Source organism: Lepisma saccharinum, chromosome 10, assembly GCF_977018435.1.
Source record: "Lepisma saccharinum chromosome 10, izLepSacc3.1, whole genome shotgun sequence".
Taxonomy (NCBI): Eukaryota; Metazoa; Arthropoda; class Insecta; order Zygentoma; family Lepismatidae; genus Lepisma; species Lepisma saccharinum.
Genome location: NC_139238.1, coordinates 5,086,657 through 5,114,320, shown reverse-complemented (window position 1 = coordinate 5,114,320; position 27,664 = coordinate 5,086,657). Strand labels below are relative to the sequence as shown.

At 40.6% G+C, this 27,664-nt stretch overlaps 1 protein-coding gene across 1 annotated transcript in view; it reads left to right on the top strand.

Annotated features, from left to right (window-relative positions):
- Gycalpha99B (guanylate cyclase 1 soluble subunit alpha 2) overlaps positions 1–27,664 on the top strand; it is a 533,625-nt gene that overhangs the window by 493,709 nt on the left and 12,252 nt on the right. Inside the window, exon 9 of the mRNA XM_083130599.1 lies at positions 21,591–21,745. Coding sequence (XP_082986725.1) covers positions 21,591–21,745 — 155 coding nt within the window. The remainder of the gene's footprint in view (positions 1–21,590; positions 21,746–27,664) is intronic.

Here is a 27,664-nt window from a genome sequence, read left to right as displayed (position 1 = left end):
TCACCGTAGTTCACAAAGCGATCACAAGATGTCGCTGTTCACGCTAAAGTTTGTTCTATTTGAATTCCCGTACACGGATCGTTTCAGCATGCACAAATCTTAAACATCGTGTATGTCGGAATCGCGAATGCAAATTTGATCAATGTTCTCCAATTACTCACATGAAACCACAACAAAATTTCGCGGATACAAATTTGTATCAATTGTCCTTTAATTTGACAGCAACCGCATCCCTCGTTCCAATTTCGAGTGTGCACGCCTGGTTGGATCAAATCAATGAAACAATGGAAGATTTATTAGCGTTGTATGTCATATTACTGTCGACTAATTTGGCTTGTACAGATGTCTTTGCTATCAGTGTTACAGTACCATTAAATTTTTGTCACTGATAAATGTGCACTGACAACCAATATCGGGAGTATGAATTTTTCAAACTAAAGAGTGGCCACAAATGTCTCTGCACCAGTGATGTGCGTCTACGTGTAAACAACGATAGTCTACATTCTACACGTATACTATTTAATACACGTAGATTACGTAATCTATGTAAACAACATGGCGAAAGGTGATAACTTAGCAAAGGGCGTCGTGGAATTAAAAGAAAATTATGCTGCGTATCAGTTGCTGATGTGTGAGGAAAACTTTTCATACGATTCCTTCCAAATTCGAACAATTTCTCACCTAGGAAAAAAACCTAACATAGAAAATATTATAGTGTTTTATGGAAGACAGACTAATTTTGCCTCACGACTGCCATCTGTTGTTCTTTTTTGCATACTATTTATCTTCTTCCATGTTTGATAAGAAGAGAAATTTTTTTGTAACTAGGATTCTTTTCATTTCGTTAGGAACCAATATAGTTTAAAATGTCACTTTCCTTTCATGAAACCTTTGAAAATTAATTTTAATGCACTTTAGATTGTCTACGTAGTCTATATAAACTACAACCCAATGTAATCTACGCGTAGATTACGTGTAGACAACGCATGTAGACGTAAACTTATAGTCTACAGCACATCACTGCTCTGCACTATAGTATGCATGAAACCACTTTCTCTCGCTCGAGCGTGTACAAGGGAATATCATTTTAATGTGGTACAATATCCATCCTGGCAGTTTCAGCCCACAATCGTTTCATTTTCATGTAGCAGTGCATTGTTAGAACAGACTAAACTACACTTTAACATGGAGATAATGACTTAATTTCACTGCGTCCTTCACCTCACGATCGATATTTGAGGCCTCACTACTACAGACAAATTACGGTTACACGTCTACTTTTGGCCTTCGAGTGTATACCGCTCGTTTTGCCTGATCGAACGTTATTTGTTCGAGCGAAGAAGCTCTTGATTCCGTACGCCATCTAGCGTTCTCCGTGCGAACTATTTGGCGCTCGAGCGATATGCTCTTCTTGCAACACTCTACGGTGTATAATATCTCATAGTATCACAAACTTGCATGAGTTAATGTATTCGTTAAATCAGCAGAGCTCTTGGATAGTCTAGTGTAGAGTATTAGTCTTTGGCCATTTGTGTTTATACACTGATGTAGAGATTTATCAACAATTTTCTATTTGAGGATGGAAGATTGTTTGGGGGGAGGTGAAAAGTTACATTTAGTTCCAAAATGACTAAATTGATCCTTTTATGATCACTTCTAAGCGTGCGTTGAGGAAATTTTTGAGTGTGTGCTAGATGAGATTTGGAGATAATTTTGGGGTGATACAACCCAATGAACATCACACTATGTTCTTCTTGTTTACAAAACAAATTAAGTCTGGTAATGAATGGAGGGAATGCATCTTGTAGTTTTCTTGTATTTGCATTATATATGGCCGCGGTGGCTCAGTCGGTAACGCGTCTGACTACCATGCTAAAGGTCCCGGGTTCGATCCCCGGCCTGTTCAAATCCGGGAACTTTTCTAACGATGGAAGCGGCCCCGGCGCCCACCCAGCGTCGAATAACATGGGTACCTGGGGGAAACCCTGGGGGGTAAGGCCGGTCAGGGGCGTGATGATGATCACATCACCCCCACTCACTCAAGAATGTGCGGGGCGTTACATCCACACCCCCTATACGCCTACATGGCGTAGTGCTATGCACAGGGGAGCACTTAACATTTTTACCTTTTTTTTTATTAGTTTTAGGAAATTTTAAGGGCCAAGTTTCATCTGTTTAATTATGAACTAACCATGGTATAGGAACCTTTCGCCAAAAGCTTTTGCGCATCTTCCCCTCCATCCGTTCAACTGTACTCTACCCCTCCCTCCACGCGCAAGTACGATGCAGAGGGCATGCGATTATGCGCAGGTCCTTTTGCCGGTTAGCACACACTTCGCCCGCTTTGTAATTGCGTACTGCGTGTTATATACCTGAGAGTTTATTTCGGAGCAGTCATTTGTTTACTGTCGTCTTTATACGAACTGCTGCTGCTACTACGTCACGTGACTTGAGGTGTGATGTTTCTAAAAGCTTTCGTTATTAGGATAATAGATAGCGGCGGCGCCAGGATTAACCATCTAAGGGTGCTGAGGGGGTGCGGAATGAAATTTACGAGGTGCGATGATGAAAATAAAAAAAAACTGAAATATGCAGCCACTACATGAAATACCAATCATCTTTTTGTGGGCTTCCATGAAAATATGCCAATGACTTGAGTTTCGTTTTGGCTTGCTTGCTTTGAACCAAGAAGAAAATGTTGCTTCTGTTTCAGATTATTATCAATGGGTTGTCTGTAGTATACAATAATAGTGGTATCTTCAATACTTAATATTATACGCTCATGGGGACATGGTTTTCGTAAGTCATAACGTAAATTGTACTGCAATACAGGAAAAGGTGATTTGGTTGAATTAACAAAACACGTTCGGTAAAGTTCTTTGGTAACTGTAAACAAGAAACATTTACTATAGTTGGTAATTTTGAACAAATTCTTTGGTAACTATAAGCACGTGTGCTCGATTACAAAGAGCATTTAGTAGTGGTGGATATTCATTTGTTCGTCGCTTGTTTAAACAAGTGTTTGGTTGCCACAAAGTATTTGTGGTTATTCCAAACTTTTTCCACTGTGAGGAGTTAACAGTATTTTCGGTATAAATTGGTTTTGAAAAGGGGGTGCGGGAGAAAATTAAAGGGTGCGTAACCCCCCCTGGCGCCGCCCCTGATATTAGGGCCAGGTTCTGGGTTTTACCAATTAAAACAACGCCCCTAAATACTTCCAACAGCTGATGACGTAAAACTTGGTCTCAATCGCGACGCCCTCTTTGAGTCATGCGTAAAGATCCGCTGGTAATCTGTGTCTGAGACGACCGGCCGCTGATGCTCACGTGTGCTGCTTTTAAAGTCATAACTTCTCCGGTTATTAATACTTAACGAAGCTTTTAACTGTGCTAATTAGTTCACCAAGCTTCAAACTTACTTACGCGGCCGTTTCCAGTATTCTAAAGCAGTTCCTAAAACTTCTGTGAAACTTACGAAAATCATTCAATCATCGGCGTTGTTGTCAATTTTAAGTTGGTTCTTATTACGCACTAAACATGGAAATGAATTTTTCTGATAGCTGCGATATAGAATACAAATTTATCGTCATATTCTGCTACTTTATATACTAAATGTATTCTTTCTTTAGCTATAATTTCAGTTTAGTATCATGGGAGATGAGGGCGTAATTAAATAGACGTGCCAGTATGAACGAAGTGATTTAATAGGGAGACTTATGCGCTTTCACGCACAGACTGTCATGCATGGAAAGTGCCTGTTCGCGAGATTCGTACACATGAATGTGCGCATAGCACAATTTCCGTCTGCTGGTCAAACCAATTTAGGGAAACAAATAACTCTAGTGTGCACCATAGATCTATGTCGCATGCTCTCTCATTCACGGTCATTGTTGCGTGGAATCGTGCGCATTGTTTGCGAGTTCAGCCGCCGATCGTATCCTAGCGCCGGCCAATTCGCGCTTCCTATTGTTCAAACCGAAAGGGGGGAAAGTGGGGAGTAATTGGTCACTGTCCTCCGCAATGAGGGACGTCCACAGAAAGAAAGAAGTGGCCTTCGGATGTTGCGGCGATCGCTTCGGCGGTCTTGGTTGCCACCCGGCTTTCCGGTCGCCCTGGCTCTGCAAAGACATCAAACCGGCACCTGGACAGTATGACGTCACGCTCCCGCCCTCCAAAGGCCTCTGGAACATCAGCTGGAAGCGGCAGGTGGAGGGCCGCGTGAAGCCCTCCAAACATTTTGGAGTCTTCGACAAGAGCGTGCAGAGGTTACCCAAAGAAGACCTTGGGCCTGCTAACTACATGCCTCCAGGGTGCGTTGAGATAGCTCTGAAGAAGCCGTACGTCCCTGATGCTGGGTTTTCAAAGGCGGAGCGCTTCAAGACCGTCGTCTCCAAGACCCCCGGCCCTGGAGCTCATGGGTACCCGCACGAGCCGCTGGAAGCCAAGAGGAGGCGTGGGTCGTCAACAGTTGGGGTCTTCCAGTGGAGTAAGGATCGTCTCAAGACCAGAATACCGAGCTACAGCCTGCCTCCTGGGACCTACGAGGCCCAGGACCCCCTCAAAAAGCTCCTGGAGGACCCGCTGAAGCACGGGCCAATGTCGTCCACGGCTTCCAGAGACCTCAGTTCGATCACCGGCTACTTCGCTCCTCCGAAACCGATGCCCGCGGGTCTCTGGCCGTACAAGTTGATCAGCGGGACCGAAGCCCTCTTCTCGCCGAACAAGCGTCATGTCGGCGTCTTCTCGACGGCCCCCCGTTTCCGGCACTACGCCACTGAGGCGGATGAATTCTTGGCCCAGTATCTCCGCAAGAACAAGAAGGCGACCCCTCTTCCCAGCCCTGCAGACTATTTCCCGAAGTTTCCCAAGAAGCACAAGGCTGTCAACAGTCCGCCGTTCCTGAATTCCGGTCCCAACAGGCAGGTGATCAGACCGAACTTCGAGCCAGGTCCCGGAAGATACAATGGCGATGTTAAACGATACGTGAACGCCCACACTAATGTATTTAAGTCCAAAACCCCTCGGTCGATAGCCTTTGCATGATGGACTTCGAAAGTTGACTCGAAATAACCCCTTGGAAAATTATTCGTCACCTTAAGAATCTTGCTTCCTCATCTTTGCAAATATAAGTTGCATGGTCTAATATCACAGTGTAATAATTAATTAGTAAGAATACTGCATTCTTCATTTTCTGGACAGAAAAGTATCATGATCTCTACTTACCTGTTTGACATATCCAAGACCAATAGAGTTACTGAAAAGCAATCTTGTAATTGGTACAGTGGGATGCACAAGTACTGCTCGACAAATTGCCCATGAGTATTATCATTAATTTTCCTTTTGCACCCTATAACCTGTCCCAACTAACTGTGGAGCAAGGCGGCGCATAGCGTCTGAGAAGCGAGGGAAATCTATTGGCCAGAGCGAAGCAGTACACGCTGCTGGGAAGGCAGTCGCTTTCCCCCTCTCCACGCAATCCCATTCCCTCTCACGTGTTCATTGGTGGAGCCGTCTCGCGTCACTACTTGCGCAGAGACTTGTTTTCATTTGTCTGCTCTACAGTTAGCTGGGACAGAGTATACGTCTTTTGAGGACTGGATTTTTACGTTATGTTGGCACAGGGCTGGTCAGCTGCTTGTTTGAATTTTTGTTACAGTTCGTTAAGCTCTCATTGTGTTATAAACAAATAGTGATGGACAATTTGCTAGGTAATGCCTATGCATCCAACTGTACGAAAGGTAATTCTGAAAGCACTTTCCTCCTGGATTAAAAAATGCAGTTTACTACAAATTACCATTGGGGTATTTAGTTCCCACAAAAGGGTTTCAAAGATTTTTTAAAAAATATAATTATTTTCAAAGTTTTAAGTTCACACGTTATGCCCAGAAACACTAAACGAGACTGAATCTTCAGTCTGACGTGGAATCCGAACCAATGTCTGCCTCCACAGGTTTTTTTTTTTTTTTTTTTTTTTTTTTTTTTTTTTTACTAAAGCAATAGAATACCAAACTGAAACGTGAATCTCCCCTGTTGTCCCCATTGACAGAAACTGCGTTCAATACGGCATGAGCCGGCCCCCGTGGCGGAGTGGTTAGCACATCGTGCTACGACGCCAGGGGTCCCGGGTTCGAATCCTGGCCTGGGTATGGATGTTTGTGAGTGTCCATTCATCAATTTCATCATATCATCACTCATCCCCATCTTTGCAAATTAGCCAAAAGTGGCACAAGAAGCGAAGTAAAATAAAGCAAATCAATCAATCGATCAATATGGCATGAAGTAATGGGAGTATGTTAAAACTATGTAATGCAATTCACCGCAAACGCTTAAGCTTGTATTCCACATTGTTAATAAGAATGTTCTGGTAACAGATTCACTGTCCATTGTTGAGATTTGAAATAAGGGATTGCAAATTTCTAAAAAGCGTAAGAAACTGTTAACTTGTCCTTAAAATAAGTTTTTTAAATGTGCGAAAGCCACGTGTTTAAGAGTTAATAATAACTTTTGTTTTTATTAATGTGCTGCACAGATCTCTTACTCAACAGTCGAGAATAGAGTGAAATGTATGAAAGATAATAGGTATCATATTTCATTGCATAATCAGGTGCAAGATTAGGATGCAGGGAATACTTATGAATAAGGTAAACCGGGGTATTAAAGACCACGGGGCATTAAGGACCATGCGCTAGAATACAGAATACAGATTCACGGAAAAAGTGTGATATTGAACACAAGAAGGGGAAATGCAGTAATAGCTTGAATATGAAATATCTGTCGAAAAATATTTGAATAACTAACTAACTAACTCCCTAGCCTTCTTAAACCCGAAGGTTCATGGCTGCAGCAACACAGGCCTTCCATCTTTCCCTATCTTCAGCAAGATCTATATACTCTTTTCCATCCCTACCGATTTCCCTTAGGTCCATCTCAACGTTGTCCCTCCATCTTCGTCTTGGCCTTCCTACAGGTCTCTTACCATCAGGTTTCCCAACAAGAATCCTGTAAACTCCTCTTTCCTCTCCCATTCGTGCCACATGGCCTGCCCACCTAAGTCTTCTTGATTTAATTATTCTAATAATATCTGGACATGAATACAAATTATGTAGTTCTAAATTATGTAACCTTCTCCACTCACCTGTCTCCTCATCCCTTTTAGGTCCAAATATTTTCCTAAGGATCTTATTTTCAAACACTCTCAATTTATGTTCCTCTTTCAATGTAAGGGACCAAGTTTCACATCCATATAATACTACAGGCAAAATTACTGTTTTGTATATTTTAACTTTTAGTTTCTTAGATATTAAACGAGAAGACAAAAGTTTATGAAGAGAGAAGTAACATGCATTTCCTGAATTAAGCCTACTTTTTATTTCCTCTTTAATATAATTTTCATTTGTTAATATTACTCCTAAGTATTTGAATTTGGAAACTGGTTCAAACGAGTTGTTATCAATAATTAGATTTTGATTATTACCTAACACTTGGTTTCGGCCTGTAAGCATATATTTAGTTTTCTCTTTGTTAACTTCCAAACCTATCTCTTTAGCAGTTTTGAAAAATATTTTAGCATTATTCTTTATTGTATTCACATCATCCCCCAGTAAGTAAGTCTACATCATCTGCATATGCATATGCATATGCTAACAAATATTTGAAAATATGGAAATTTTTGATAAATATAACAAATGAAAATGAAGATTCGTACAGTATTTGCATATAAATATGTTCCCTGATCATAAGTAATAAGTCAAAATAATTAGTTTCCAGTTTAAAGCCTCTGTATGTAAGTTATTATTCAGCTTAATAATTTTATTATGTTCATCTACTTCAATACGCTATTTGATTCCTTCCTTGGATCCCACTTTAAACTGGGTCCAGTCCCGATTAGCCTTACTGTGCATAAAGTGGACTTAAAACGCCAAATCAATCCAATCCAATTGATTCCTTCCTTACAATAATTACAGTAACAGCACTGCCCTTTTTATTGTCTGCGACAGATGTCTCTGTTTTTCATTTACAGAATATAGCAATCGTGAGTATTTCATAAAAAAAGATAAAACTACTAATTCTTTTAGAAAAATCATATTTTCATTGTTGATTCCACAGATATGTTCACTACTCAATACAACATAGAAAAATGGCTCAAACATAGCATTTTATGTTAAAACATGCACTCTAAACTGAAAATATATACTATAACTTAATATATGTAAAACTGTTTAAGGTGAATATACCTAATATGCAATGTTTGCTACACACAGAGAAAAAAATCTGTAATTACTAAAAAATTCTGGCCCTATTGATGACGTAATTCCTCGTGGTGTTGAGAGATCTTAATGACTAAAAGACAATGCGAAGAAAGTTAGTAACTACACTACCGACAAAAAGTTTAAGACCACCATGAAAAAAGGCCAAAAAAATCAGTATGGGGTGTTGTATGGAACCAACAGTTCCTGTCCAAGAAAGACGTGGCGATGATACACATGGAAAATGCAATGTAGTCTAGTTTGAACCCCGTAAGACGCGAAACCAATTTTTTTCCGAATGTGTAGCATGTTGTTGGAAAAATGGAAAGTGACAAAAATGTTGCTGAAGCTGGCAACATTGCAGCTGTGTGCGTGAAACCGGTCAGTACGGTAACCTGACTCATGCACATCCTTATCAGTGGCTCAGGGTCAGTTGCTGTTCATACAGGCGACATTGCGAGCCCATTATTGTGTGTGAGGTGTGCAAGGTAAGTGGAGCTGTGTGAAATGGCCCGCCATCGTGGGAAACAGGCGATTTCGGTTGAAAAGCATGCTGTGATATGTGCACTGAAAGATGAAGGTTATTCGGAATGCGAGATAGGAAGAAAACTGAATATTTCTAAGACTGTTGTTCATTGTGCATTGGACAGATACCGTAAAACCAACAGTCATGCTGACCGTGCACGTAGTGGAAGAGCTCGCGTAACGTCTGCAGCTGACGATAGATATATTACAGTAACTAGCAAATGGAACAGGCGCCTAACAGCACCAGTCATCGCTGCTTCCCTGAATAACAGCCGAGTGACGCCTGTGGCTGTGTCAACGGTGAAGAATAGGTTGCGTGAAGAAGGGCTGCATGGCAGAGTAGCTGCTAGGAAGCCATTGTTAGGACGTGTGAACAAGACGAAACGATTGGCCTGGGCTAAAATGCACCAAGGTTGGACTGTGGAACTGGAAACTGGTACTTTGGACCGAAACTGGTACTTTGGACCGACGAATCCAAATATGAATTATTTGGCAGCAATAGGCAAACCTTTGTGCGTCGAAAGGTCGGCGAGAGAATGAAAGAAGAGTGTCTTGTTCCCACAGTGAAACATGGGGGTGGAAGTGTAATGGTGTGGGGATGTTTTGCCGGAAACCAGATGGGCGACCTTCATAAAATTCAGGGAACATTGGTAAAAGAAGGGTATCATCAGATATTGATGCACTATGCCATCCCCTCTGGTCGTCGTCTTGTTGGTAATGGGTTTATTTTTCAGCAAGATAATGATCCCAAACATACATCCAAATTGTGCACGCGGTATTTGAACGCAAGGCAACAGCAGGGGCATTAGTTCTCATGACGTGACCACCACAGTCTTCTGATCTTTCACCAATTGAACTGCTATGGAACCAAATCGATAGGGACATCAGGAAGAAGTTACCCAGCAACACTCAACAGCTATGGGAATTCATCAACGATGCCTGGCGTAACATTCAACCATCCTATAACGGTCAAATATTGAGTGACAAGTAATTAATCTAATTGCCCGTTAGTAGGAATTAATTGCAATTGGTAATATTAATATCCGTCGCGAATACAGGTGTCTAGCGAACTGCCTTAGCCAGCACTAGCGTGCTCAACCACAGTTTTCCGCCCGAATTCGGATTTACATGCATTCTTATGGGAATATCAAGAAAAATGCAACTTCTAAACCAATGGACCGAATTGGATGAGATTTTCACCAGCGGAAGACCACATCATCAAAGTACTGATTCCAAGATTTGAGCCTAATCAGAACAGAAATACGGGAGTTATGAATTATTAAAGATTCATTGCTGGATTGAATGGAAGACAGAACCCTACTGAGTTGGCCTCTCTGAACGTGTCGAATACAAAAGAGAAAGAGTTAGCCTAATCTCTGCGCGAGGGGCTGCTGCCAGGGGTTAAGGACCTGAGTGAGCATTGGCCAGGATAGGAGGACAACGGTCAAAGCACCAGAAACAATAAACAAGCACCTGATCATAGAGGGTACAGCGTCACTACGTTCAAATCTGGAATAAAAGGGATGATTTGGAACAGTTTGCCACAGTTTTGCCTAGAATCGCCACCGGAGTGTGAGCTTCGCGCGACCGAGCTGCGAGTTGCAAGCAGACTCGTGGTCTGGATTTGTTTTTCCACGAGTGAGTGTTTCAGAGCCATGAAGTAGAGCAGAATATAGAACCAGGGGGTCGCTATCCCCTTCGCCGTCAACGCATCCGTGCACATACGTGTGGTTATGTGAGAGTAACGCCAGACACGTCCACCTGTGTCAATCGTCCGAAACAACGTCCAAAGTAGTGAAAGTTAATAATATTTGATATTCATGTGAAACCGCGAATGGCTCATCGCGTATGTTCGTCTCATCGCCCAAGTCACGTATCTGTACTTACGAGTGACCGCGAAGAACTGACCTATTATTGCGCAAGTTGTCGTATGGAGTCGACAGTGGGCGTGTACCGTCCTGGACGTCCCTGCGAAGTGAACGAGTTAAGCCAGGATCCGAGGATGCCAGATGGAGCTGCCGACTGATCCACTTTCGCCAACCAGGATAATCGTGAAGTGCAACACTGGAGTGCAGATGTCTTCCAGAACTGTAGGACCACTTTCACCCAACCCAGGTCAGAGGGAATGCAGCTAAGGTAAGATCCAACCATGTGCGTGTGTGAGAAAGATGACGACTATCTACCGCGAATCTGCGTAAATCAAATCATTGCATAACTTAAATCAGTGCTATGGCAACCCTAGACATCTGTTTTCCGGCGGAGTAATCAAATGTTAAAGATGAGAGTTTATGTTAGCCGCAAACGATAGTTCATGAAATATATTTATACCTTCAGAAAAGATAGAAGGGGTTCGCACAAGGAACCATTATTCACTTTATACTTAAAATCCTAAACGATAAATTGTAAAAGGCAATGTAGCCAAGACATAGCAAGAGTATGGTCAAAGTAGTAAATAATCTATCTTTGTATTTGTCATATTGTCGCAATATGCCATAGAATGAGAGAATGAATGTGAGATCGAGTGAAAGAGGGCAAGATGTAATGTGTATTTATCTGTGCTTTAATATATATGTATATTCAGAAACACCGTAGTATTATGTAACGTCATTTCAGGTATTTAAAATCAAATCCTCCTAGGTTTATTCTCGGTAACTCCGACTGTTAGGCACTTATCCTGACCGTATTATATTTCATGTAATGTTTAATTCGCCCAGCAGGTGAGGCGAGAGATTCTTCGTTGTTGCGTTGCTAAGCTCAGTTCAGTTGAGTCAATTGAGTTAATTAGTTATTTATTAAATTAGCAGCCCGTAACAATCCTATCTGGAAAAACTATTGGAGCGCATGCCACGTGTTTGCGCTGCTGTCATTAAGGCCCATGGCGGGCATATTGATGAAAGCAAAACTTGAGGTGACATTAGTATGTATAGTGGCTGTACCTATGTTTGTACATTGCCAAGCAGATTCTTACATCTGTTTCTTGTACATTAATTACGAAATACATTCATTTCTACTGATTTTTGGCACATTTTCCTGGTGGTCTTAAACTTATTGTCGGTAGTGTACATCTATTTTTTTTATTTTTTTTAATGAAACGCGGAAAACAAGCCAAATTAAAAGGTTTCCTGTGATATCTGAAAGTTGTTAATAATAATAATAATAATAATAATAACCCGTGGCGCAACAGTCTATTGAGGGTCCGGGCCAACCTACTGGCTGCTGGCCTCAGTCCCACCTCATCCTACTCACTCACTCACCAGTTGCGGGGTGAGTGTGGTCAGCGCGAGGAACCCCCGCCGTTATTATAGGTTTACGTGCCCAGGTTACGCTGCTCATTCGTAGCTCGCCACTTTCTTTACGTTGGAGGGTGGCCACCGGTCCAACACACAGGCCGAAATCTCGGGAGAAAAGATGTTACTCTTCCCCCAGGAGAGTCGAACCTGCAAGTATTCCGTAGCCGAAGCTCAAAGCATGACGCCATAAGCTTAAAACCCACTGAGACGCAGAAACGCGGCAACAGTGGGCGATAACTTTCAAGATAACCTGCAGACTTATGGCACGTAAATTCCCGCTTCGGTTCCTCCCGTTTCCCTGTAGTGGGCGTTACACCATTTGATTTCAATGGAAGCAGACGACAGAAGTTCTGTTGCCGCATTTCCCCACGTCTCAGTGGCCGTTAAGCTTTTGACCGCACACCAAAATGCCTCTGGTTTGTGCCCGTTACTTCAATTGATTGATTGGTTCCGTAGTAAGCATTACACCATTGTCGGCAATACAGCAAGAAGAATTAATAACAGCGATGCAAATTAATCATCACCCATATGGAGTGAGCAGCATTGGGAATATTTGGTAAGTGTACATGTTTATAATTATACATGGTTCAGTTACAATTGATCATCTTTAGTTACAATTGATCAGTATAATTTAGTAGAATTTGTAATAGTTGCGGCATTAACAATACTAATACTACCAACCACTGCTGTTTCTTGTTATGTATGGTTTAGTGGAGTTGGTAGCAGTACTAATGGTAAATAACAATAGTGGCTATTATGAATAATCACCCGACAAAACGTACCACTTGAGTTTTCGCGACGAAACGTACCACTCAGATAAACAGCTACCTGTGAAGGGTGCACTAATAAGTTTAAAATATTTACTCCGCGACAAAACGTACCACTTCGAGGAAAACGCCTGAACTTGTCCTTGACATGTCAGGCATTACAACACGGTGTGCTATCCAGCACACAGCTAGGTTATTCGTTAGGTTATGTCGATGAAGAAACAGTGAAGATGCTTGACGGTACTTCTTCCCTGTTAGCTGACGATGGAGAAGAAAACAGAATTATCATTTTCTGCGGTGAGAAGGACAAAGAGAGTTTGAAAAGCTTGACTCATTTTTTCATGGATGGTGCTTTTAATTGCTGTAGTAAACACTGTAATGTGGAAATACACTCTCAAGCCCCAGAATCAACGAAACTAACTCTTTTCATTGATTTCTTTGATTTTTGATGCCGTCCCATCAAGTGGTACGTTTTGTCTCATCACAAATATTTTAGAACTCTAGATGACCCTTCGCAGGTAGCCGCTCAGGTGGTAGGTAAGTTTTTTCACGTATTCAGTGCCTCTGTGGAACGTTTCTGTATTGCATTTTGTACTTCTCTTACTCGGCGTTGCTTTTCTGCCACTTTTAGCTAATCGCGACGATGAGGATGAATGGCAATCAGATGAAGCTGATAAAGGCACGCTCCGGAAGTCGCAACTGGTACCATCAGTGTCAACACCTAGCCGGCCCCCGTGGCGGAGTAGTTAGCACATTGCGCTACGACGCCAGGGGTCCCGGGTTCGGATCCTGGTCGGGGCATGCATGTTTGTGAGTGAACATTCGTCAATTTCATCACCCATCCCCATCTTCGCTAATTAACTAAAAGTGGCACAAAAAGCGAAGTAAAATAAAGCAAATAAATAAATCAAGAAACAACCACCTTAAAGTTGTTTTGTTTCTTTCACAAAGTGCAAATCGCTGCCATATTTCTATTCTTAGAGTTCAGTAGGTAGCACTATTTCCTTAGAGCTGTCGTAATTGATATGACAAAACCCTTTGAGAGAAATAAAGAGTTCCGCAGTGGAAGCAGAAGTTCTTTAAAAACCAAGAATTCCTCGCCTAACAACCAACTATCCTTTGCCTGCTACATCCGCATCCAGCTTATTTCTACGAATACGTTTCCTTAGAAACGGAAGTCATTCTGTTCTCTTTCCTCTTCAGTGCTTCTTTCCATCAATGAATAGCAGGCAGGCTAAGAAGGAAAACAATACGACACTCGGTGGCGCAGGAACAGGGATGCAGCCGCCGGTAATAGAAATGGCACGCCTAGATCCTGAAATAATCGCTTCCCACGCCTTGCAGGGAAGCGAGTATTGCAGGATCTAGGTGTTAACATATTTTTATTGCTGGTGACTGCACATTGAACCCAGTAGCGGCTTCTGCCTATTCGCAAATTCGCACGTGCACACTCAAATAAATCTGTGATGCGCGTAATTTTTATTATAGTTATTCGTTGAACACCATCTCCTTGAAAACATAAAATGTTCCCACGCCACTTCACCTGCCATTTGCTTCTCTTAATCAAGCCTCGGACTCCGGCAACACTGCGCTCGCGAACGCAAAAGCGCTGTCTGCGTAGAGAAAACCGGTTGCCTCTTCTGGTTTGTTCCAGGGAATTCACTCGCACCGAACTGCGCGTGTTAGTATCAACAGTTATAGTCCGCGTGTTTACTTCGTTAACGTCCAAGAACTGAAGAAAGCAGCCGCCAAATACGCGGGTGGGATTAAACAGCTGGCGAGTTGTTTTCGTCCAATCACACTCAACCTTCAACCAATAGGCGCAGCTATCATTCTGCTCGTCTACTCCACGTGGAGCCTCAGTCACATAACTGCAGATACGCTGTTGCTGTAGTGTCAATTTGTTGTTTCCAACTTCAATGTGGATACCTTTCGCAGCTGGAGAGAGGATGTGGCAACACTGTGCGTTGAATGTGATTGTTGCATCTGGTGAGCGCGCTACGTCGACTCCAAAACCAGCCGGTCGTTAACGAAGCTAACGCATCTACTTTTTTATATGTGTTGGGATTGAGTGTTGTAATTCTGTTCCATTCCAGCCGTGTTACACCTTGTCAAATTGAGTTCATCGCCATCTCACCTTGTTTTGAACACCCATGGAACCAGACCACCACCGCCACTGATTGAACCTCCAAAATTTTTTAGAGGTGTACAGTACCCCATAAAATCAATTTATCCAGATTGTATTCCCCTTGCAGCCCTTCAAAAAATTAGACAGACGCAAGATGCTGTCCTTCAAAAATGCTTGTTTTTTAGATAATACAAAATGTTTCTGCTTTATAAGGAAGTAAAAACTGTTTCATATGAGTGTCAAACGATGGAATGAAACCCAGAACTTATATGTTTTACAATTGTACATATTTCTAAATCTTGTTAAGGCATCCCCGATGGCGCAGTGGTAGCGTCGTAGCCTTGTAATCAAGGGGTCCCGGGTTCGATACCCGGTGGAGGCACATAGTGGTTCGGATCCCACTTTAAACTGTAGGCCCAGTCTCGATTAGCCTTACTGTGCATAAAGTGGACATAAAACCACAAAATCAATCAATCAAATCTTGTTAAAACAATCTTCAATATAGCCATTAAAAAAGTGTAGCAAAGTGCTCCCCTGTGCTTTGCACCACGCCATGAAGGCGCATAGGGGGTATGGAGTTAGGTCCCCACACTTCCTTGATCACGGCCGAAGGTGGGGGTTATGTGATCAGCACCACGCCCCTGGTCGCTTTTACCACCCAGTTTCCTCCAGGTGCCCACTTTGTACGACGCTGGGTGGGCGCCGGAGCCGCTTGAACAGGTGGGAAAAATCCCGTTTCTCCCCCGCCGGGATCGAACCCGGGTCTCTCGCGTGGTAGTCAGACGCCCTAACGACTGAGCTACCGCGGCAACAAATATAGCAATAATTTCTTCCAAAAATCAAAATTATTTTGTGAATATTTCACTTTTACATTCGCAGTATAAGACAATGTAATTGTACTTTGAAAATTAGAGCTATCTGGCTTGTTGCCAATCTCCGTGGTGAGTAGTTAGACTTCAGAGGTTGAGGGTTCGATTCACGGCCTGGGAATGGGTGTTCTTTGTGAGTATCCCTTCATCAGTTTTATCACATCATCACTCATCCGCATCTTCGCGATTAGCCAAGAGTGGCAGAAAAGCAAAGTAGAATTAAACGAAATCGGTAATCACGAAAATTGCATAACCATCATTTACCTTAGAAATGTTAGTGAAAAATACAGGCTCGAGCAGCACCCTGAAATTTCAACGTAGCACAGCATCTGCGTCTGCCAAAATCAAAATGATACCTGTCTTCCCAAAAAATATTAAAAATCAGTGGCACTACTTCTTGTAGCATATCAGCACAAGAGAATTAGCTTTGTAACTTCTTCGCCATTTTAGCCAAAAAGGTATTTATTTTAACAACAATGTTATTAAAATCTTCCAACCTTCTCTACCTCTAGGATCTGTAGTGCACATTTCAAAGCACACATAAACAAAAAACTGTTATTCGCCGGCCACTCATGCATTTTGAAATCAAATTTCCGGGAATGTCGTTGGTGCATGTACGACCCGAGGCTATTTAGAAACCTTTGTTGTTGCTTTTCCAGTAAACTGTTATTTAGAAACTACCCTTTGGCATTTTTGCTTCTCGGATACCATTTTCTAAACGTCACCCAACAAAGTACTCATATTTTATTTGTATATTGTAAATAATTTGAAAGTGCCTCCTACCATAATTTTTTGTGTGTTGTCGTTTGCCACTTTTGACCTTCTACGGCAGACACACACATTCGAAACTGCGACAAATGTTTATTTTTTAAATGAACCAAGTTACGGCATTTCCAAATACGGAACATGGTTAATAATTTATACTACATGCTAAAGAACGTAAAATATATTCCTACATTTCATGAAAAAAGATGTATCAATGTTAAAGTTTGATTTTTTAAGTCCACTTTATGCATAGATTGGCTAATCGGAAATAGGGCCAGAGTTTAAAGTGGGATAAAAACCACTATGTGCCTCCATCAAGAATCGAACTCCGGACTCCATCACTACAAGGCGACAGCGCTACCACTACGCCATCTGAGAGGTCTAGAAAAATATAGGCCTATAATAGACCTATAAAACATTTATTGTGTAATTTGTTCTTATAAAATTCGAATATACAGGGTGTCATTTTAATGGCGCCCAAGGACCACAGATTCGTATAGAGGACATCAAAACAAACAACTTTTCTCAGTAACATTTTTCTCGTTAGTGCGTCAATTCGACGCTACAGCCGTTCAAAAAAAGACCGTTTTGCCGCCTGGATGCTGGCAACCCAACACATTTGATCGTATCTGTGACGTCATTTCCAGCGGCGAAACAGCGCACGGCAGTGTTGCTAGGAACACACAAATTTTGTGAAAATGACAAGCTACCAATCACATTATTAGTTGTAAAACGAAGCGAGAAACGCGTCCAGTAAACCGAACATCATAGCCTACCAGCCAGAAAATCAGCAGTTATCTCAGGGGGAGGGGGAAGTGAACCAACGATATGAGAAATGGTTAAAAAACGTATTCAAAATGAAGTGTCAATATCGGATTTTGTCTCAGCCTACATGTCAAATATCAACAACAATAAATTTTATTGGATTTACGACTTACATGTGGCTGTTTACGCCCAGCTACATGTCAATTATATTTGCAAATCTCGTTGCAAGGTTGATACCTACAGGTTTGTGTCCAGATACCTTGTGGTACTTTTGTGCTAATAACGGAAGTATCCGAGGTTCACGTTGTTACATGACGGCTAAACCACAGTAACAATCTAATGATGAATCAGTAGCGAATATACTGCCCTGTTCATAGTTGCAAACTATTACATGTGTATCCGGTGCGTAGATAAACACAGTCGTCGGAGAGTTTGTTTTACTACTATTTATATCCCTGCATTTTCAACCATTTTTTTTTTCACTTGCCTCATAATGCCCCTGAATATACATTATAATATGTGTTGCTTACCTTTGGAATTTTGAGTTCTTTCATTTCTATTTTGTCATCTGTTCAGTGTGTCAGTGTGTATGTAGTATCAGAAGGACGAAGTGGATAAGGCTAAATTGTAGATGCCAACTCGGTAACTACATTTGCAAATATTTGACATGTAAGCCGAGAAAAAATTCCATATGACCACTTTTACTTGAATTCGATATTCATTCTACCATTTTTCGTATCGTGTGTTTACTTCCTGTTAGGTTACAGAACGTGTTTTATCGTTTTGTCTTACGGTACATAATGTGACTGATTGTAGCTACGTATGTTCATTTTTCACAGATTTTGTGTGTTCCTCCTGGCAAACGTGGAACGCATCGCTTCACGACGGGATATGACGTCACAAATGTAATCAAATGTTGTGTGTGGTTGCCAGCATTCAGGCGACAAAACGGGCTTTTTTTAACGACTGTAGCGCCGAAACGATGCAACAACGAGAAAAATGTTACTGAGAAAAATTGTTTGTTTTGATGTCATCTATACGTTTCCGTGGTCCGTGGGCGCCATTAAAATGACACCCTGTATATAAAATTACATTACACGGGTAATGTACATTATATTTGTAATGCTACCGGGGAGGTACGTTGCCGCTGGTGTTTGGGATTCCACTTTAAACTTAGGTCCAATCCCGATTAGCCTATCTGAGCATAAAGTGGACTTGAAATAAGAATTTTGATTCGTGTTGGTTATTCCCATGTTTCTTAGAATTTTGTTCCTGAACTTTCAGTGTTAGATTTGATGTTCACAAGTCCTGATCGATATTAGTAATCTCTCATTATTTAAAATAGCATGTTATTGAAATTGAATGAATAAATTTGATTATTACAAGCCTTGATAGGTATTAATTTTCAGTTTATTGTTGCCAAGCTGTTTACAACAAAATGTTCTTAAACTTAAATGGATAATTTTGATATTCACAAGTCCTAATCTGTATTAATGATCAGTATATTATTCCCTAGTTGATTACAACATAATGTTCTTGCACTTTCATGCTTAAATTTTATGTTTACATGTCCTGATCGGTAAACATGTTCAGTATATTTTCCCCCAGTTGTTTACAATATAATTATGTTGGACTTGCATGGTTAAATTTTGTGTTTACAAGTCCTGATCGACAACATGTTCAGTATATTTTTCCAGTAGTTTGCAATATGATGTTCATGAACTAACATGGTCAAATTTGTTGTTTACAAACCGTAATCGGTATCATATTTTCCCTGTTGTTTACAGTATGATTATCTTGAACTTGCATGGTTGAATTTGATGTTTACAAAATCTGACCGGTGTAATTTTTTTTCTCGGTTGTTTAAAATATGCTCTTCTTAAACTTGCATGGTTAAACTACATATGTCCAGTAAATGATCCGTTCCCAAGATTCCCCCACCAGTTTTTAGACGAAAACTCAACTAGCATTGTTCTCCCAGCCGTAGGGTTAAGAAGATGGATGAAGACGTGGAGAATACAGTGATTTAGTTCACAGGGACCCTCTGTTGGGGGAGGGGGCGCAGCAAACTCCACGTCAGTTTTGTCCGGGACCTCTCGAGGAGCTGGAGGCTGGAAAGCGTGGAGAAAGATGCTTCCATTCCATTGACGTGAGGATGATCGATGAAAAGTGTCAACAGGGGATTCATGCCGTGTAGACATGGCAATGGGGGATTTATAAATTACGCTTCTCCCTCCATTAATTTCTTTCTCGTGATTGCAAACGGGCTCCAGCTTAGGTTCGTGATATCCATGGAACTGGAAATGGTCATTTTTCTTCTGTCGCTTTTGTTGCAGATACAGATGCCTTCAACTACTTCACGATGGAGTGAGCATGTCGCCAAATCTGACATCCTGATGCGCCAGTCTCTGTGGCAGAGTGGTTAGCGTATAGTGTGTCTCACTCGAAGGTAGCCCCGGTTTTCTCCGTCGAATTTTAGTAAAATTTGGAAGATTCCGTTCACCTTTTAACACTGTGCTCTATAGGCCAAGGGAAAGTAAATATGGCAACACTGTGGGATTAAACGGGGGGGGGTGGAAAGAGACAACAATATTTTACTTCTTCCAAACATGTAGTCTTTAAAAACCTTTTTAACCCATACCTAACATCAGTGGCGGCGATTGGGTTCCAAAAAACTGGGGGGGGCAAGGTGCCAAAACTGGGGGGCTTTGTAGTTAAGGTTTAGCATAGTGCGGGGGGAAAAGTGGCGAAAAGTGGGGGGAAACTGCCCCTCGCCCCCCCTAATCGGCGCCACTGACTAACATTAAAAATAAAGTTGTAAAGGCTACATGATTGGAATTACAAGTTAGATTGGAATTTAAATTTTCATTGAATTCAAATTAAATTTTACACACACAAATACCCATCAGTGGTGACTCATTCATTAAACTTTTATTTCATTAATTTATTCGTCAAATGACATCCATAATTTGACAAGTTTTTTAATCGGATGATATGAACATCCATTATTGAAAATCAAAATTCATCATCCAAGTACCAACTATCTGTATATCCAGGCTTATGTATTTGTATGAATATCTTCAGTGGCGTGCCCGAGAGGATAGGGTGCCTATTCTCGCCCCTTTGGCTAGTATTTCTTAAAAAATAGCACATGCAGCAAAGATGTCAAAGTAGAAGACTAACGTGACAACTAGGTTAGGAAGACATAACCATATCCTCAAGAAAAGCCTGGCCATGTCACTGGATATCTTGTCCAATTAACCATAAATTCGCCAAATGGTTGAATACTTTATGGGTATAACACGAAACATTCCTTTTGGGTAATAATTTTATTTTAGTATCCAAGGTTTTCGTCTTCCGGCTCATTATTTCATCCTAATTGGGATAACAATGTCAGTTATCCGAACAAAATAGAAGATACTTGTGATGCATATAGCACTTGTATGGCTCCAATAACATTTCATTTCATGTACTAACCTTTCTTTTAGATGTTCCAATTAACTATCCCCATGAAGTAGAAACTACACTAACAATTAAAATTATTGAATACTAAAGGGGCTCTTTCTGAAAATAATATTGACACTAATCTCACTTTTAGAACACATTCCAGAAGAGTATATCATATTAAAATTGTGTTTCAATGTGTAATGTACCATTTGTGTTCCTAAGTGTGTGGTGTCATGCTTATCTCCAAATGTATGGTACCATATGTATCTTAAAATGTAGGGTGCCATGTGTAGCTATCTAGCAATGAATGGTACCATGTGTAGCTCAAAATGTATGGTGCCATGTGTAGCTATCTAGCAATGAATGGTACCATGTGTAGCTATATAGCAATGAATGATACCACGTGTAGCTCAAAATGCATGGTGCCATGCGTATCACAAATTGCATGGTGCCATATGTGCCTCAAAGTGTATGGTACCATGTGTATATCTAAGTGCAGGGTACCATGCGTGTTCTTAAAATGTACGCTTCAATTACTATTCCAAAATGTATGATAACATAAATGTTCCAAAATGAGCTAATATTTTATGCATTTACGAAAGCTACAATTTAAAACTTTTATGCACTTAAAAAAAAGCGCTTTCAGCAAACGCATATGAACACATGTAATGTATTTAAAAGTAGTGTACTTTCTGGAGTGTGTTCCAACTTTTTCTTCTCATCATGTTTCCAATTTCCATGGAGAAGAAATCGTAATATTATTGTATTTTCCTTCTCTTTTCTTTACAGATGAGAATAGGCATTCACACAGGAACAGTTCTTGCAGGCGTGGTCGGTAAAAAAATGCCACGCTACTGTTTATTTGGACACAACGTGACGATTGCCAACAAATTCGAATCTGGGAGCGAACCTTTGAAAATCAACATCAGCCCCACGACTTACGAGTAAGTATTCCATTACATTTATCTTATTTTATGCACGAACAGAATAATACGGGGCGTTTCACATCAGATTTCCCAGTTTTAATTTGTTCCTGCTGAACTGTTATTTGAGACATACCAATGTGTACTAATTTGGGAGATGCTTTGATTCTTGTCTTTCCTCAGATATGCTACATGGAGGCACATGTCTTGAGACTGGTTTGAAAAATTGACTACAGCGAACGCTGTCAAGGTAGAATCTGAGACTTGGAGCATGCTTTACGGATCCATATCTAGGGTAGAACATGAATATTTTGGGGGGTTATTTTTAAGCCCACTTCATGCACAAAGGCTAAGCAGGATTGGATCTACATTTTAAAGTCCAATCTGAACCACTATGTGCCTCCATCCGCTATTGAACCGGGGACCTTTCGATTACAAGGCGAAATCGTAACCAATAGACCATCGGGGAGGTCTCTAAAACTTGTACATTTATGCAGTTTGACTATTCAATATGTTCTAAAGAACAAGGGGTCCCTGGTTCGATACCTGGTGGAGGCACATTGTGGTTCGGATCCCACTTTAAACTGTAGGTCCAGTCTCGATTAGCCTTTCTGTGGATAAATTGGACTTAAAACACCACTACTATTGAATTCAATGTTCTCAGGAACTCTCGGCATTTTCCAAATTCTGTTACGTTAGATTTTGTGGGCTTTGGAAATGGAAATCAATTTATTGTTATGGCAATATAATCTTTGAAATATAGTGTGTGGTTTAGAAAACGTGTAGGGAGATGGGGACAGAGAAACACGAGTTGTTAATTTTGTCACTAAGAAATTTTCAGTCTATTTCTATAACTTGGGTTGAAATTGTCACGCAGTCAATCTGCGCTGGTCGTGACGAACACTGGTACTGCGCATGCGCTGACTGGAAGAGTCCAGTGGCAAAATAAGGGTGACGTTTGCAAGTGGAATGCAAACTGGGCCAACATATTTAAAAATGTAGTACTTGTAAAATATCGGGAAAAAGTTGGAAGATATTTTTAGCTCGATTGATGCACAGAAGAGAGAAGATTCTTAAGTAAATGAATAGATATGGTGAGTGACTTGTTGGTTCATCTACATATATTACAGCTCCGGACGAAAATGTTTACAGTGGTAAAAAGGGCAAATGCATTCTTTGATGCACCGGTCACCATGTTTTAATATTGACTCTCTCGGAATTTCCTGTACTTATAGACTCGTTTAGTAGCTCAAATAAACAAATCTCTCTTATACTACCAAGCGGACCGTGTCCCACGTTTCACTCAAAGGGAACGTGAAATGCAGGCACCGATTTAATTAATTTATTTAATAGAAAGGGAGACTAGATGCCCTTTCTGAGGTCCATGAACCATAGGCGTGACTTTGGGAGGCAAATGGGGGCACCTACCCCCGCAAAATAATTTCAAGTTTATTAAAATTTACAAGTTAAAGGTCTTTTTGTTAACCTTCTGGGACTCATGATCTGCCCCCTCCCCTCTGTAAAGTTAGGTATCAAGTTACACTGCCGCCATGAATAGACAAAGTATCGGTACACATTTATGGAAATCCCTCTGGGTACATAGTGCTTACACGCATCATAATTTGAATTTTGGTAGAAACTTCGTCTTGGATACCAAACGTTATAAAATGGAACATTTCAAGACAATATCTAGTCTTATATCAGGGTGCTAGTCATGAAAGTCAAGGAAAAGTAATCAACAAGTGGGTTAAGAAGTCAATAAAAAGTCCAAGAAATTACACTTGTCACCAGGACTTTCTTCTATCACAATGACTGACTGACTGACTGATTCACTTTTATTTTACTTCACTTTTCTGTCCCTTTGGTTATTCGCAAAGATGAGGATGGATGGTGTTGAGATAAGATAGATGAAGGGAGAATCACAGGGACGACAACAAGAGCCCCACATGAGATTAAACTGGCTGACAGTCTGACGCCAGAGCCTCGCTGTCTGCCAAATGCAGTCCATGATGCATTAATAGATAAAGGAAGTCTAATTCTCTTGTTAAATACAGCTCCACTTTTCATCTTAACTGGCCTTTTGGTAGGGGTTTTCATTAAATAAATATTTATTTTCTTAATTGTTAATTTCCAACTAAGTAGGGGTCGCATAAATAAAGGTTAAGAATTGAAAAAAAAAGAGGTCAAGAAAAAGTCATGAAAAAGTCAAGGATTTTGGATTTTTTATTTTGGTAGACACCTTGTATATGTTTGTTACGTATGATTTGTATTTTAGTTAAAGGTAATAGAACATTGAATCAAAATAATAAGTATTTTATAACTAAGAGCGAGTTGTGTATTCGAGGATAAATATTGTGCTAAGGCAATTAGTTGTTGTTTCAGCCGGTTTCGTTAATCAAGTTAACGTAGAATGGAATACATAAATATTACAAAGCAAATTGTCCATCACCATGTTCATTCTGTTTGTTTACGCAGTGAGAGCTTCACGAATTGAAACAAAACTCCAAACTATCTCCTCACAATCTCTGCACCATCGTACAGTGGGATCCATGAGCAAATTGTCCATCAGCATGTTCGTGCATTTCATTTGACCCAATAAGAGCTTCAAGAATTAAAAGAAAACTCAAAACAAGCTGTTGACAACTTCTGCACCAGCATAGATAAAAATCCATCGCTTAAAAACACTTGGTATGCAAGAGGAAAATTAATGAAAATAGTCATAGAAAATTTGCACGGTAGTACTCATGGATCCCACTTACATAAAAATGTAGTCCCTAAAAGAACATGCAGAATCCAAGATGAAATTCATATAAATAGTCATGGACAATTTGCCGAGCAAAACTTGTGCACATAATGCAAAAGAACAATCATTACGTTGTCTTCCACCTTAGTCTCCGGTTTACGATGAGCGAAACGTTGCCTCGAAATAAGGAAATGTGGTAGTTAGGAGTGGAAGTACGAGGCCTAATCTTCCTAGAGACTAAACTTCGTAGAAACAAATATTAAAGTCTTAGGAACAAACGTAACGACTTTAGAAAGTGCATTACATCTGCTAGATGTGCAGAGGTAACGAAGTCTGGGAGCGGTCGCACCTACAGTAAATGCACTTTCCTACTTCTATGAAGAGATATAACGGTCGGGCTTCAAATGAAAAGAGTAGAGTTTGTGAATTGTGATTCCGTGCAAGGGCAGACATTGCACTGAAAGAGTTTGTTCACTGTTCTTCTACCTTGGCTTGGAAGTTTGATATCCACATAGAAATGTGGAACAGAGATAAACGCAAGTGAAAGTTTGTTCATTACATTTTTGCAGATTTCCCTTATGTTTCTGCCAATTGCCAGTTGCTGGATGAACAATTATGTGGCACTTGAGGGTTCGTTCATGTTCCTGAAGAATTAATGTATTTTACCACGGCATCCTTTCTCGGTGTCCTCTGGTGATATTTAGGCACGTTGTGCACACATTCGAGCGTGAGGTCGTATTTTTCACTCATGTTTATAGGCTATTCATTAACAATAACTACACTAACTAAACTACATCCGTTGTGCAAATATCATTTATCCATCTTCCATTCCTTGTTCTGCCCCTGTCAAACAAAAAACTGTCGACTTTGACCAACGTTCCTGTTCCTTGTAGGATTTCAGTCTTCAGTTCCTGTGTGCTGTCAATGAATTTATGAGATTACGACACTATTTTGTAAATAAATCCTGATTCTTGCACTTTTACACTTTATGTTTTGTTTATACAGTATGTAACATTGTTATTCGTACACATAGAATTTCCGAGGAAAATGTCATATCTACTAGTAAATATAATCATTTTTATATATACCTGGAAATTATTGTTAATGAAGGTTTCACCAACAAATATAAATAAAAATGTATGTTCAAAGTGTATAAACAGAGCATTTAATTTGTGTGAAAAGAGAAAAACACGCTGTTTCATGCAACATTGTTATTCGTACGGGCAAGAGTTTCAATCTTCCTCGCATACAGTGCCACCGCTATTCGGGCGATTTCGTGCAGTTTGCAACTTTGTAACAAGTTTGAACATGCAGCTGCGCTCCCCGTCAAGCGGAATGCTGGCGTAAGTATTCTTGTAGGCCTATCGTCCATCTATCAGCGTGTTAGAAATGGGCAAGGTGAAGGAACTTAGTTCCGATCTGAAGGATGTTATTATAAATTTGGCCCTTAGAGGTTATTCGTTAAGAAAAATTGGACAAACAGTCAATAAATCACACTCCACAGTTCAATACATAGTAAACAAATTTAGAGAGGAAGGTTCAACAGAATGTGCCGAGAAAACCAAAAGAGAGACGGTTGAATAAACGTGATGAGCACTTTATTTTAAAAAGAGTGCGAGAAAACCCCCGACTAAGTGTTTCTCAGTTACGACCGTTAGTGGAAAATGTTGCTGGCAAGATGATGTCTGATCAAACTATCCGACGTGCCTTGTGGAAGCATGGATATCATGGCAGAATGCCACGAAAGAGGCCGTATGTAAATAAGGTGAATCGCAGGAATAGACTTTCATTCGCGAAAGAGCACATCCACAAGGACCAGGAATTTTGGGATAGTGTCATATGGTCAGACGAGTCCAAGATTAATATATACGGGTCAGATGGGATAAATAGGGTTTGGAGAAATTCAAATAAAGACAATGATCACATTAACACAGTTCCAACAGTTAAACACGGTGGTGGGTCGTTAATGATTTGGGGCTGTATGTCGTCCAGTTTATTGATTGTATCATGGATGCGATGCATATGTCTATTTGGACATATTGAAGAACAATGTAAAGCAGAGTGCCCAAAGAATGGACATGCCGCCTATCTACAAATTCCAACAAGACAATGACAGTAAACATAAGGTGGGATTGATTGATTGATTTGTTGTTTTGAGTCCACTTTATGCACAGAAAGGCTAATCGGGACTGGACCTACAGTTTTAAAGTGGGATCCGAACCACTTGTGCCTCCACCGGGTATCGAACCCGGGACCCCTTGATTACAAGCCAACGACGCTACCACTGCGCCATCGGGGAGGCAATTTTGAAGAGGCGAGTCCATAAAACAGGCGTCAAGTCCAAACAAGAGTTGAAAACTGTTGTGCAAGCCAAGTGGAATAAAATAAGCTCTGAAACATGTCGGAAACTGGTTAATTCTATGAAGAACAGATGTTAAGCAGTAATTAAAGCCAAAGGATACGCATCAAAGTATTAGAACTGTCAGTCAATTTGCTCTGAATATACTTTTTTCTTTTATATTATTAAGTGTACGAATAGAAAAGTTGTACAAAAAATGGCATGTTTCTCTTTCAGTTTCATTTAATCCATTATTGTCATTGGTTATACAGAATTTGGGTAAGATTTTATGTTCCTAATGATATTAGTTATTGAATTGTAAAGAAACAATTTCAAAAGAGTGTATTTCTTTTCAGATATTAAAGCATTTTCTTTGAAAATCCGTGTGTATGAATAAGAATGTTACATACTGTATTACGAGTTGACATTTGTTTGCGTATCCATGTAAAATCCAAATGAGTGGATAAATCGGATAACAGGGAAAGTAGTGAAATAGGAAACAGAATTTTTAAGCGTATCAGACTTTTATATAGTATATTTCGCTGTCCACCATGTTGACTGTCTCTTATGCAGTGATTGTTACGAAGAAATGATGGTTATGTTATGAGATATACATGCATGTTGTACCAGGACATTTTTCATTCAACTCCCAATGACCGCATTGGCGACAATCTGAAAGTATCAGTGACTACGTGTCATGGTTACTATTGTGCAACACCAGTAGACTGTGCAGCAATTGAATCCGAATCGAGTGTCAGCAGTGGCGGCCGTTCCGGGGGGGGGGGGCATTGTTGGACAGTTGCCCCCCAAGTTTTTTTCCAACCGCACTATGGCCTCTTAGTGCTAAGCCTTGTCTAAC